Source organism: Belonocnema kinseyi, chromosome 4 (assembly GCF_010883055.1).
Source record: "Belonocnema kinseyi isolate 2016_QV_RU_SX_M_011 chromosome 4, B_treatae_v1, whole genome shotgun sequence".
Lineage (NCBI taxonomy): Eukaryota > Metazoa > Arthropoda > Insecta > Hymenoptera > Cynipidae > Belonocnema > Belonocnema kinseyi.
The window spans coordinates 95,135,896-95,150,906 of NC_046660.1; the positions used below are offsets into that span (position 1 = coordinate 95,135,896).

General features: G+C 31.1%; 1 protein-coding gene across 3 annotated transcripts in view; it reads left to right on the plus strand.

The window, feature by feature from the left end:
• Positions 1–15,011, plus strand: part of LOC117170540 (prominin-like protein) — a 122,596-nt gene that overhangs the window by 82,177 nt on the left and 25,408 nt on the right. For all 3 annotated transcript variants that reach the window (XM_033357344.1, XM_033357345.1, XM_033357347.1), the window contains exons 2-7: positions 5,920–6,187; positions 6,619–6,971; positions 9,435–9,556; positions 10,946–11,241; positions 14,118–14,267; positions 14,393–14,608. In XM_033357344.1, the coding sequence (XP_033213235.1) occupies positions 5,920–6,187; positions 6,619–6,971; positions 9,435–9,556; positions 10,946–11,241; positions 14,118–14,267; positions 14,393–14,608 (1,405 nt within the window). The remainder of the gene's footprint in view (positions 1–5,919; positions 6,188–6,618; positions 6,972–9,434; positions 9,557–10,945; positions 11,242–14,117; positions 14,268–14,392; positions 14,609–15,011) is intronic.

Consider the following 15,011-nt stretch of genomic DNA (forward strand, 5'->3'; position numbering starts at 1 on the left):
CTGTGAATATCTTATAAAGCGTGTTCAGACAAGTTATTGGCCTGTACTTCTTCGGGTCAGCTAAGTTGCCTATTTTCGGCAGGAGTATTGTGCGCCCTTCCAACAACCACTCTGGAATCGGCTCTTCCGACTTCAAAAATGAGGTGAAAATACGGGCCAAATGCTGATGGGTTGAAGAAAACTTCTTCCACCAGAAGGTTTTGATACAATCTGGTCCCGGTGCGGAATAGTTCTTCATCCCTCTTAATACTTTTTTCACCTCCTCGGTAGTGATGGGTGGGCATTCTTTATCAGGTGTTATGAGGGCAACACACAGCTCCTTGAAGCTATTTATATTTTCTGAGTCTTCGTCCAGTATATGCTGCACTTCGTAGACTTCTCTCCAAAATACTTCGACCTCCTCTGGTTTGGGCGGGTCGTCGACAGTAGCTGGAGGCTCTTGGAAGAGTCGAGATGGGTCAGAGAGAAACTGTTGATTTTCTCTGACCCACTTCTCCCTCCGCTCTAGACTTCTCTTAGCGTCAGATATTATCCGTATTCTCTCAACAATATGCTGCCTGCTGGTCAGAAGCTTTGACTTGTTAAGTGTGTGATAACGGGTCTGGAGTTCGCGCGCGAACTTTCGAACCTTGGCGGTGAAATTTCTGCCAGATGTGATGTAGTCAATCACACACTGAATGCAGGACGCGTACTGTCTTGCCCAGCCTATCTTTACGGCAAGTTGATGCATTCGTCTTGTGGTCTTATGATCAACCGTTGTTTTTTTTTACGGTTCGCATCGGCCAAAGCTCTCGCTGCTTTATACACACAGTAATTGATAGCCAAGAGGTCGGATTCTCTAGAAAAATATCCACGAAGCTCGTCATCCATTTCAGCCAGATCTTTAGGCTTGAGAGAAACCTTGGTGTTGATGTTTCTCCGGGTCATAAAGCATCGCTCTTCCTCTATTGGATGCCTGCCCGCGGTTGGTCTTAGTGTTGCCTCTCTTTCTCTGTTGCCGGCTTGTTCTAGCTGTGGTAGAGTAGGCGTTCCGCTTACATAGTCCCTTTTTCGGAGTAGTTCAGCATGTTTTCGCAGGCGTTGCTGCGAAAAGTGCGATAGCTCCGAGTGTTTCTCGCACCGCAGAGCATGCAGCCGTGCCATGTAACCCCGTTCAGGGGCCACACTCGCATCGTAACACTCTAGCAAGTCGTGATTCAGTCGCTCCGTCCACCCAAAGGTCGCGAGATCCCGCCGATCCATCGCATTGAATCCATTTTCATTGGCTCCCCCAGCTCTAGAGTGGTCGGCATTGTTGGCCGACCCATTGTCGGGAGCCTGCGCGTTCTGTTGTTTTGAACCGCACTTACTACAACTATGTTTGGTGTTGTCATTGTTGTTCCCACGAGAAGCTAGGGAAAGGGGTTCGTCCATCCTTGTAGAGACCCGCATGCAAGGATAAGGCTGGGTACTCTGAGAGGTTGCCCGGTATCCCAGAGTCACCGTTCTAGACACCTCAACCAGGTGCCATTCAGCTTTCGGCACGATTTTCACACCTCCGCTTGGGGGTTAATTCCTTCGGGGCCACCCCTGGACAATTGTCCGCGACTGCCTATTTATTTTTGTAACCATATGCAGCAGAAGCCCTTGGTACAGGGACCCTCTATCCGCAACCCGAGTACGCGTTCGGTGGCTTTGTCACAGGCCCTTCTTAGTTCCCTTAGGCCCTTCTTACCGGAACTTTGATAATTATTGAAAATTAAATTATATATTACCAAGTAATCAAGTTTCTCAATAACTATCGGTGCTTTTTGATTTAAAAATACCGCAAACTGGGGTAAAGTAGCACATGTGGACTATGTAAAGTGAAGTTGCTCACCATAACTATTTCACTATTACGTCTTCTAAAGTAGAAAAATATATTGAATGCCTTGATAGACAGTTTTAGTTTTAATAATTTTAAAGTTGAATATTTTAAAATTTTTGGTTCGAATTTTCAGCCTACTCAATTTCCTGTTTTTTTATTATTCGTAATCGTTTATAAAATGTCCAATTAAAAGACCTGACAATTTCACAATTCTCAGTTCAAAGTACAATAATTACACAATTTTGAATTAATTACTTCTTTGAAAAGTGAATTGTTTTTTATTTGAAAAAGTTTCAAAATATTGAACTTTTCGAACTCAACTTAAAAAGAAAAATAAGTTCGAATTGAAAGACTGCAAATTGAGCAATCTCAAACTTGGGAATCATACATAGCACTCTTGTTTAACATTCTTAAAATTGTCCAATTTTTATTTAAAGATTTAAAAAAGCGAATGATTTAAATTTTCAATAATGAATAAAAATTCTAAAATAAATGTTAAAAATTAAACGAAATGAAACTAAAGAGTTAAAAAAGGTTTTGTACAATCAATATATATAAAATTTGAACTATCGAGAATTGATACATCTGTAAGTGAATAATTTGATTAATTTTAAAAGTTTACAATTTTAAAGTCTGAATTTTCATGTTGTACACTGATTTTAAAATGTTTCCCTATACAAAGTTTTACTATTACAAATAAAATTAAAATGGTTGAAATTTGAAAATTATAATTAACAGTTCGAACATTTTTAATTTTTAAACGAAATAATTCAAATTTTCAACTTTAAAGTGTCAAAATGTTTCATTATAACAATTCTTGTTGTCTACAATTTTTCAGTTCTAAATTAAGTTCAAATTCGTTTAATTTTCAACGTTCAGTAGTATACATTTTTGCATTTCTTATCTTTCGCATTCAGAATTAGTTTTTGTTTTGAACGTGCTTTTAGAACAATTTGTAAGATTTATAATTGAAAGTTGTCCCATTTTGAACTCTGAAAATGACTGCATTTGTTTTATTATCTTAGAAAATCTCGTCTAATCTATGTTTATTGTATTAATTATGTGAAATTCTAGGATTTCTGAAGTGTTGACTTTGAGACATTGTTTTTAGTTTTCAATTTCAGATTGTCAAATTTTAATCGTTTGATTGAGAAATAATTAAATTCACAGGCTTTTAATTTTGGACGCCTTTTTATAATCAAAAATTAATTTCTTCAGTAAAGAATGTTAAGTTGATCCTTTGGCATGCAACATACAAATTGTCTAACTAAAATCAACTTTTAAATGAGTTTAAGAAAATTTTTTCTCATCGTATGATTTTGATCCACATTTGAAGCTGAGATTCAAATGCTGATCAGCCGAGAAAAAAAGGTTAAAATCTAGCATTATTACTATCATTAAAAAGATACGATTTCGAATATAAATCGTTTGAACACAATTTGTATTTGAATTTATGAGAATTTCCTAGCAAAAAAAACCTTCAAATTTAACAAATTTACGCAGATTTGTTTTCTACGTAGTAGTAGTAGTTAAGAAACACAAAAACATCACAGTAAAAGAACAAATCAGAAAGTGGACAAGTTGGTGGTCACAATCTTAAATGAAAAAAGAGTGTATTTCGCTTACGTTATTTCAATACGAACTTAGAAGACGATGAACAATAGGATGGTTCAAAAATGCATGGCAAAATTTTTTTGCATGCTAGAGGGCAACGCCCCCCATATGGTTAGACACCCCTAAGACACCCCCGCAAGTGCCTGAAAACTACCCTTGAAACCAAAAATGTCAATTTTTTATTAAATCGACCTTTTGTGCACTGTATTCTTGTATTTTTTTACTTAAAATTATTAATATTGGTCTAATGGATATATTTATTATCATTGTTTAATTAATTTTCAATTCTTTAAACAAATGGAATTTGTTTAAATAATTTTTTTCTCGAAAATTTGTTTTCCCCCTAAAAATTATTACTGTTAGTCTAGTAGAATATTTATTAACATTGGTTAATTAATGTTTTATTATTTATCAAAATGGGATTTGTTTAAAAAATTTTTTCCGAAATTTCACTATTCGTCTAGTGAAATATTTTAACATTAGTTCATTAATTTTCAATTGTTCAAAAAAATGGAATTTCTTTAAATAATTTTCGTATTAAAAATTATTAATATTTTTTCAGTGGTATATTTATCAACATTGTTTGATTAATTTTATTTGAAAAACAAATTTTTAATAAAAATTATTACATAAATATTACTGATAAATTAATTATTATTAAATTAATTATTTATTTTTTATTAATAATTACTGATAAATATTTCACTAGACCAACATTAATCATTTTTATTTAAAAAAACATCGAAACGAAATTATTTAAACAAATTCCATTTGTTCAAATAATGAAAAATTAATTAACCAATGATAATAAATATTCCATTAGATCAATATTAACAATTTTAAGTAGAAAAAAACCAGAATACAGTGCTCAAAATGTCGATTTCATGAAGAATTGGTATTTTTTGTTTTAAATGTAGTTTTTAGGTACTCGTGGGAGTGTGTTAGGTGCGTCAAACCCATATATATTATGCATGAAATTCTTCGTTGGATAATTCTCTGCAGGCTCCCGTACTTTCCCGTCACATTTTTTCAAACCCTAAAAAGTTATTCCAAAAACTCAAAAAATTGATTTTTCCCCATGCATTTTACATGGGAAACTTCAAGTCAAAACCGGCACCTGTTAAAATCGAAAAGTAAAAAAATAAAAAATTAAGGAATTTCTTTTTTCGGATTTGGAATGAAATTGGGGGGATCGTTGCCCTCTAAAAAATAAAAGCCTTTTTGAGTCACCCTAATGAGTAACCACTAAGTTTCGTTAATTTTTGTTTGTAATTTTGCCTTCTGCCATCCCATAAAATATCGTTATTTGCCTTTCGCTCCTAAGAAAACTAAAAATGTTTTGTAGGGTCACCGTAAAAGGCCTAAGGGACAGCTGTATTAAATCAAATTTGAATTTATTTAAAGTTGTTTTGTTTTCATGCTGTAGCCATGTTTCTTCACGAGTTCCCAATTTTCTCCAAACTTAAACTACTGATACACTGAGATGACAATTAATTTTATGCCTGTCCATGAAGACTGGTAGAATCCGATTAGCTACAAAATCCTCTTTTATCATCAAATAAGCTTACTGAGATATTTGTTCTTTGTTGTCTACAGATTACTATTCGCAATTCCTGTTTTAAAACATAAATACCCTGGAACTTTCCCATAAGGTCCCTTTGTCGAGAGAGAGGCGTTTTCATGAGTCTTCATTATTAAAAAATGTTAATCCTTTAAGATAACAAGAATTTGCCTTTATATAAAAATAAGTTACTTATATAAACATAAGTAACTACTTTCAGCAGTGTCATACTATTCGACTTAGAAAAATGAATATCGAGAGGAGAAAACGTCTGGAGTTGCTTTGATAGCACGTATTAATATACAGTTCTGGCAATATGAATCAATTAACCGTCCATGGATTTATCACACCCACTTCTCAAATAATTCTATTTATGTCTTAAATATCAGTCGACCTATTTCTATCTTTAATAAAGGGAACTTTTCCTAAAAACGAGAATGTAGAGAATTATGTCCACTGACGCTACTTAATCCTTTGTACGAGTTGAGTACTTCCGTTTTATTGTACTCGAGGCTGCATGCTGGAATTTAGGATTAATTAAAAAATCCTTTGAAAGTGCTTTGAAGCAATGAGAAGTTCTTAAGAGAATGTAATATTCGTTCATTAATTAAGATTCACTTCAGTAAAGAAGGTGAAGTGTTCCCCTAAAAACTGGGAAATTTTGAATAATTTTAGTGATGAATCGATTGAGGATTTAAATGCAAGAGCGTTGAATTCAGATTTTAAAGAGTTCTATAAATCATTGATATCCAAGTAAATGCAAGCTAATCAAAGAGTTGACCTTGAGACAGATTAAAATTCCTTTTATTCATGGTTTCGACTTTCATTTATTATAAAAATGGTCTTAATACAAATTTTTTAATTGGATTAAATACAAACATGTTGTTTTTTGTTACAGGGATGATCTCGCTGGACAATGGCTACTTGCAATTTGCCGATCCGGTAAAGGAGTGGAAAATTATTTTGAGCCATTATGGAGGTCTGGCTGGACTTGGTCTGGCAGGTCTTCTTCTCGCTGCCATACTTCCATGTGTCGGCCTGTTTTTCTGTTGTTGCCGCTGTGCTGGAAATTGTGGTGCTAGAAGCGAGCCTTTCGATAAAAAGCACGACCATTGCAAAAAAATCATACTGAGTACCATCTTAATTTGCGTCGCTACGGTCATACTGTAATTATCTGCTATTAGTACTAGAAAAACCGACAATCCCCAGAATTTATACAAACCAAGACATATCTTCAAATAATTTAAAGCATATTTGGAATTTATTTTTTCAATGTTCAGTGTTTACAACTTATGTGATATTGAGGATTTTATTTTAGTTTGAAAATTTAATTAATTATTTTTTAATTAGTGAACAAATCTTCTTTAAGACATTTTGTTCTTTCATGTCAATATTTTTGTTATTTAAGAAATTATTATGAAGTTCTGAAAATTAGTATCGCCTGGAAAATCAAAATCTTGGTCTGAAAATTTGGTAAAATTGTAACAATTTTTCTTTATATGTATAAAACAGATAACTTGTCCGAACTTAATGCAACTGTCTTATTAAGAATGGAAAGTAAACAATTATTTTCTTTGTATTTCAATCTAAATTATAGGTTTGGCGTGGTCTGCTCATTTGTAACAAACGAATATATGCACGATGGAACAAGAAAACTGCCAGACAACACCAAAGTGAGTCTCAAGGATCTTAGACTTTACCTGGCTACTACGAAAAGAGAAATCGATACTTTATTGAAAATTAATTTCAACGAACTCGAAATGACGTTGAATAATATTCTCCAAGCAAGCGGAAGAATTGTCACCGAGCGACTCGCTGAATACTCTCATGCTGTTTCGCTTATGAACCTAAATGATATCGTCGCGGGACTTGATGCCATTAGACAGGATCTCAAACTCATGAATAAAATCACCCAAGACTTGAGAGCCAACGCTTCTGAGCTTGACATCGGTAATGATCTTTCCTCTCATACAGTTTCGAACGAGATTAATTTCTACCATTTTTTAATATTTATTAAATCATTGAAAGTATTTAGTTGATTTACAATAAATATCCATACCAATTTACAGAGAGACTATGGGAAACGGGATATAAATGGGCATTTTTTAGGTCAGGAAAATCCGCGAAATGACAGTAAATTTAGTGTTTGAAAGGAAATTTGTTGACTGTTGGATTACCTGTCCAATCACTTGTAGTGTCACTTGATGTCACATCAAATATTTAAAGAGCCTAACTTGAAATTCTTTAAACAAATTTCTATTTCTATTTGAAATTGCACAATTTTATAAGCTTTCAAATTTTAACTTTCGACACAAGTTTAAAATGCTCCATTTTTAAATTTTAACTCATTTATTTTTCATTAGGGGAGAGTCGGGTTGTGTCAGGCCTCTTAAGTTTGTTAATTAATAAACTATTCGGTATAAATGTAATTAGTAATATAAATGATTAATCATAATGTTAAAGGTTTTACTAATTATTCCAAAGCAGTTATACAAAGAATAATTATATTAGATAGGGGAAAAGAGTGATTTGTGTAAGGACCAAAAAAGTTGAATTAAAATAGTGTCGGGTAGTCCAAGCCACACAGAGAATCGTAATATTTTTATGTTTTATCGTATCTGTACAACCTGAAATATATTTTTAAAATAAAAACCTTCAAGATTTGATAAAATTGGACAAAAATACTCACCGAAAATAGAAAAAACCACGTAAATAATGGGAGGTTATATTGTTTACAAAAAAGGGATATTTATTAGTTCTTTTCAAAAGAAATTGAAACCTAAAATTGAAAAATCTGGCCGACGGTGTCCTACACGAAGTAGCCAGGGCTACCCAACTGTGACATGTTAAAAGAAACGTGGTATAAATAAGAAATTACGAGAAATCATTTTAAAAAATATATGATAATAAGTTTGATCCATATTTCATAAAATGCACTTGTTTTCTAGAGACAAAATATATAGATCGGATTTTATTTTAAACTAATGAGATATGAGTCGGTTTTAATAAAATTACGATTTGGGGCAATTTTCAAACATAACAATGTTGATTTATCATCGAAGAAACTATGGTTTATTCAAAATCATGAGTGGCCGAGGTTATCCGATGGCTAGAGCGAGCTGACTCTTCTCTAACTTATTCTAAATTGTCTATTTTCAAACTCTTCGTTTATTATTTATTTTTAAAGCTTTAATTTTTAATTCTGCGCTTCTTTTTCAATCGTTTATTTTAATTAATAATATTGACAAATTTACTTTTGAATTATTGGGTTATCTCAAGTTGAAAGCGTCTGAAATTGACAAATTATCACTTACAAACGTTCATAATCAAATAATTGTAAATTGAAACTTATATAATTAAACAATTTAATCATTGAAGAGCTCAGCATTATAAGCATGTTGATGTATTAAAATTGGTTCAGTTTTTAATGCTTTATATAGTCTATGAATTTATGTTTTATTTGTTTACGTACGTACGTATTTTTTTAAGAGCCTCTTTTCAGTTCAAAATCGTTTACTGTAGGAAGCTTTGAATTTGAATTTTTTAATTCAGTAAATTTTGAAATTTAAAATTAAGGGCTTCAAATGCAAACGAAATTCTAAAAATGTTTATATTTTAAGGTCTCTAATCTAAATGTGAAATTGTATTTAACTTTTCAAAATAGAGTGAAAGCTCGCCTATTTGAAATTTTACCTATTGGACATCCCCCATACAAGGTTATTTGAATTTGCGCAGTTCCGTAACCTTTTACCACGATCCTTGTACGCTCGCCTTCACGTAAGTGGCTGGCCAATTAAAAAGAGGTCCGAAGATCAGCGGAAAGCCCTCATTGGTTTGAATTAAGTACATATTTATTGATTTCAAATCGACCCGCGCTTTTCGGCGCATGCGCAGTTGAAAAAGTTGCTTACATTGCGTGCATTGATGCAAGGCCGGGCAGCCAATGAACATCGCTTGACAAAAATCACCTGATGGTCGCAGTAGTGGCGATACGGGGGCTCCAGCCTTCAAATTATCAAACGTGTATGTTCCAAGGCTGTTAAAATAGGCAAGCTTTGACTCATGAACTTATTAATGCTCATTTCAGGAATAGTTTAATTCTGATGGGATTTAATTTAAAATTGTTCGCTTGCAGGCTTAGTACTGCAATTTTTCAAGCTTGAAAGCATCAGAAGGAAAATTTTTGAATTTCAATGGCTTTATTTTAGAATGAATCTTAAACAAATTTTCGAATACTACTAATAAAAAATGCAGCGTCAAAATCTTACATTTTTTATATTAATGACTTGGAAAAATGTGTGTGAACTAAACAAAAGAAATACGGGAAATGACCGGGATTTTTTTCCATAGATTTTAGTGGCCAGCCTGAATTAAAATAAATACAAATAATAATTGTTTTTGTATGATTTGTAGTCGTCCGTGGAGTAAAAAAGAGTTTGCTACATACATTAGCTTCCTGTGATACGCACACCTGTAAAGAGGTTTTGCAGCAATATAAAGTCAATGAAATGTCAGTTCAAGTTGACTTCGATAAGGTGAGTTAAGTTCATTCAAATTAATTTACCAGTAAAGCTGATATAAAAAGAAAAAAATGTAAAACAATATCTTTCTCTGTTTTACGCAGTACATGGATCGATACTTTCCTAAGGTATGGAAACTTTGATACCGTTAAAGTTTCTGTTTAGTGATTAAAGCTACAAACATTTTAGTTACAGCTACCAATTTGAGATAAAGAGTCTTTTGGATTTAATGAATTGCAGTACTTAATTTTTTGTAGACTAGAAAACATTTGCTTTATTTCGTATAATTTTCATTGCGAGATGATTGGCGAGCATTGTGCAAAAATGTATTTAAATTTAAATGGTAGACTATTATTTATTTTTAATTTTTCGTGTACCCAAAGAGTGTGGAAAGTTTGGTTCACAACCATATTTGGCTTATAAATCAATTAACGTGTACAATTCATTATATTTTTGTATGTAATATTTATTTTTATATTTTGTAGGTAATATAATCTAGTTTCTTGTAATCATGCGCGTTCCTTTGAATTTAAATTCGTACAGTGCAAAGTGAAATTGACTGTCATGTATATGCATATTTAAACAATGTTTTTAAGGAACGTGCCATTTTTACATAATTGAATTTACTGTATGAATTTGTATGATTTCATGCTCTCGAAAATAGCTTAAGTCTGTAAGTCGTAAGCTAACGCATGTAACATTATTTTCTTATTTCTGCTAACATGAATTTGTTTTCATATTATATGTTTGGTATATTTTGAGTTTTATAGACACTTATAGATATTTCTGTTGTTAAAATGTAATGTGCATTTTTAATTACCTGATTTTTGTTTGAGTAAATGTTTTGTCGAACTAAATCCATGCACCATTCTTGTATATCATATTGTGTAATCTTTTATACTTCGCATTAATGTTATCACTGGAAATTATAAATTCGTTCATTCCTCTTTCTTCTATCTCACGAAACTGACTTCTAAAATTAAGAAATATACAACTTTATCAGACAATTAGATATAAATTTGATATAAAATGGAATTAACTTTAAGTTTTAAATTTCAAGTCTTCTTTAAATGCAGAGTATTCATTATGTAATACTGCATGTATAGAAATGAAAAAAATCTGCTGTAACGATATTATATCAATTTTAGGAACATTTAATTTATATTATATTGTATTAGATACTTTATGTTAGGTTAGTTGAGAATAAATTAGGGAAACGCAATTAATAAAAAATAGCAGCAACTCAAATTTTTTATTATATTTGATTCTTTTCTAGCAAATTTAGTCTCGCATGTCCCTTAAAATAGTAATTCACTCCGTGAAGGAATAAGTAATTCCCTTGATGTATTTTCTCATTTAATTTAAAATTTCGTGTTCACTCGCTCATTGAATTGTATATTTCAGCTACCCGATGTAACTCATGCACTACGCAATATCACCCAATTAATGGAAGACAATATAGTTTACGAAGTGAGTCAAGGCAGAGATTCCTTCCTCCGAATTCAAAAGGATATTCAGCACGCGGTGAATCAGACAATTCCTGTGGTTAGCGCGAGTATTCGGCGAGCTGGAGATTCTCTTGAAGCTGCTGCTAGAAACATGACCGCTATACTTGATATGATCAACTCAAATATAACAAATTCTTATATTCCCAGTCTCGATGTAGCTAGAAACCACATTGATCAATACGCCCCCTATAGGTGCGTAGAATATTTTACGTGAAAGATTATCGTAATTATTATTTCTTACATATTGGTGGCAAATTTCTTAAACTATTTGTTAAACGGAGAAAGTATTTTGAAAACAGATTTTTTATTAGATTGAAAGTCGTTTTAATTGAAGAATATTCCAATTGTAGGCAGAATCTCAGCTTAAGTTGAAAGTCTTTTCTAATTTAAAAACACAATTTAATTCTGGAAACCTCAAACTTAAAAAGTATTCCTGTTTAAAATCCTTCATTTGTTATTTAAGTGCCAATCTTAAATGGTCTTTATCCAATTGTCATTGTAATGTCTTCAAATTTTAAAGTTAAAATTAAAAAATAAATGATTAATTGAAATTTTAATTAACCTTAACATTTTTAATAATCGAAGTCTCAGCTGAAATAGCGTTGCATCAACACATATTTTATATCCATGGACTTCTATGTATATGAGTTTTTCTTTTAACTGTTTCTTTATTCCGCGGAAGCGCTGTGATTGAAAATTAAAAAATTGATTTCAGAATGGAATTTCAAAATAGTCGAGGTTATTTACTTCCATTTAGTTCGCATCTATCTTAATTAACCTCGTAAGTGTACATATCTAAATCTAATTTAGAATTTTTTAATTATAAGAATGGAAAATTACATTCGCTTAAGAGTGTCGACAGAAAATTTTTTAATTGAATTCGGCGAATTTCAGTTAATACAAATATTTAGGTTAGATCATTTACAGACTTGGTCCTACAGATATTGTAAAAAATACAAATGTAATTTCTCATATTTTCAGTAAAAGAAAGGCAAGAAAAGCAGTTAATTATGCGTGTAATTGTAATTTAAAGTTTTATTTTTATTTCATTATATAAATAATTTAAATATTATTTTTTAATACAATTTCAGATAATTATTTTTTTACTCATTTATTTATTATATTATTTTTAAATATTATATTTGATATTACCGGTTCTGGACGATTTACTCCAGCCTCTTTAGCCCTTTTATTCTTTCCTGCGTGCCATTTTAATAAATTTAATTTTCTTTTTTTTACCTTTGTTCTATTTTGACATTCCTTTCCCAATTCAATTTTCGAATTTTCGATCGCAGCGCTTTCGCGGTACAGAGAAACAGTTAAAAGAAAAACTTACATACTTATATAACTTATATACTCAATGGTAACAAAATATGGTTTGACAACGAGAATGAGAATATAACCGAGAAATAAATTCTCTGAGAATTTATTAGAATCTCAGATTTTGTTTTATTTAATAGATAATTGCATTTTTTCTTTAACTCTTCGGTTGAAAATTCACCTTTTTTTAAAAAGTTTGTCTATTTTATTTTAAAGTTTACCTGCTTTAGCAGTAATTAAATCTTTTTTTTTATATGTATAAATGCAACTGTTTGATTGGAAATTAAGTTATTATACTATTTTCTTGAAAACTTAACTATTTCGTAGAAAATTTACTTTTTGTTTAAAATTTATATTTTGGTGTTGGAAACTGAATTGAAATATTTTCTGGATGAAAGTTCCGCTTATAAAAAAATTTTTTTAATTACAAATTCATCTGTTTAGTAAAAACTTGATCTTTTGTAGACAAAAATGCAACTATTTGGTAGAGAATTGAACTATTTTGTTGAAAATTCATCCTTTTTTGTTGATAAAATTCGTCTTTTTGGATTGAAAATTCCATTTTTTTGGTAGAAAATTATTTCTTGTTACAAAATTTACAGTTTGATCGTGAAAACTCGACTAAATTATTTTTCAACAGAAAATTAAACTCTTTTTTTGAAAATTTATCTTTTTGATTTGAAACTTCATCTGTTATAGAAGAAATTTCATTTTCTGTATGAAAATGCAACTTTTTTGTTAAAAATCGTTCTTCTTTGCTTGATAATTCAACTAATTTGTTTAAAACATTTGGCTCAATCGGTTTTTTAGGAAATACTTTTTTTATTAAAGATTTATATTTTAAGTTGACAAGTTATCTCGTTGGTTAAAAGTTTAATTATCTTGCTAGAAAATAATCTTTTTAAATTGAAAATTCAACTATATTCTGAATTTTTTTATTGAAGTCTGTTTGAAAATTTAACTGCTTAGTGGAAAATACTTATTTTTGTTGTTGTTTAGAATTCATTTTTGAACAGAAAATGGAAGATTTCCATTTTTTAAGATTGATATTTTTTAGTTAAAAAGTTGCGTTTTTTTTGGTAAAAAAAAAATATTTTTTAGTTTAAAATTTCCTTTTTTGCGTAAAAATGCATCAGTTTCGTGGAAAATTAATTTTTTGTTGTATAAATGTCATGCTTTTTTTATTAAAATATAAACTATGACACTTTTTCGTTGACAATTTGTCTTTTTAGGTTGAATATTCAACGATTATGTTAAAAATTAAATTCTTTTGTTGAAAATTCCAGTATTTTTTATCTTTTAAAGTAGAAAAAACTTTTTTTTATTTGCAATAAATTAATATATTTAAATATTTTAAATTTGCATACGAAATACTGTAATTCCTGAATATGCCTGAGCTAGAAAATAATTTTTAAAAAAAGGTGTATATGCTATATCACAATATAGCCTGAACAACAAAAATATTGTTAAAAATCATAAATTCTTAAATTCTGTCATATTCTCGGTTATATAACCTGAACTTAAATTCTCGGGAATTTAGGAACTCTACAGCCGAGGCTTCAATCGTCTTAAAAAGTCATGCACTTTATTCTTTAAAATATGAAAAGGATTTAATTTGGAAATTTCACGACGAATAACAGTATGAAAGGTTATTCATTTGAGAAAATAAGCCATCACTATATCAAAAGTCGAATAAAAACTGTTTTTGGATAAGATAATTAAATTAATCTGAACGAATGTTCTCCTAGGCACTACCTGGGTCTGGGAATATCAGGAATCTTGCTCACGGTGTTGACATGCATAACCTTCGGCCTTTTCTGCGGTATTTGTGGAAAACGACCAGATGGTTACGGTGACGACTGTTGCAATAAAGGATCCGGTGCTCGATTTCTGATGATGTAATTGACTATTATAAATATTATTAAAATTCATGTTACAATATAATATGAATTTACTAGGTATATTTAATATTCGCAGAAACTCATAAATTGAATATAAAATTTTAATACGACATTTATTACAGGGCTGTTTGGATAATCTTCCTGTTGACGAGTATTTTAATGATCGTCACGGTGGCGCACATGATCACAGGTGTAGCTGTTCAGCGAGGGGTTTGCGAACCACTTCAAAATCCTAATGACAACAGGATGTTTAAACTTCTAGATAAATTTGTTAATCTCAAAAGCAAGTTATACCCAAACAACCCCCGCGCCAATATCAACATGAGTTACGTCGTCTCGTAAGTATACAAAGTGAAACATAAATAATTCCTCAACAATTTTCCTAAATATGTACTTTTCTAAAAGCGAGGAGTTTTTAGCTAAAAGTATGCAGTCATTTTTTCGAACTTCCAATATAAATTTGACATGGACATTTAAAAAAAAATCTGCTGCAAATAACGTAAGGATTTGATTTTACAGCAGTTGTGTAAAATTACATCGATCAGCGGTGAACATGAAGGGACCCTCAAATAGCGATTAAACCCTTTCAGTCTACACTGGGTGAATTATACCCAGACGATATTGAGATCTGAAATACAGCGATACGCCACCTGGTGGCTAAATTTGGAACTAAAATAACGGGGTCATTTATTTTTTTTTTTAAAGGATGTGTGCTATTCCGGTGATATTCAGGGTAGAATA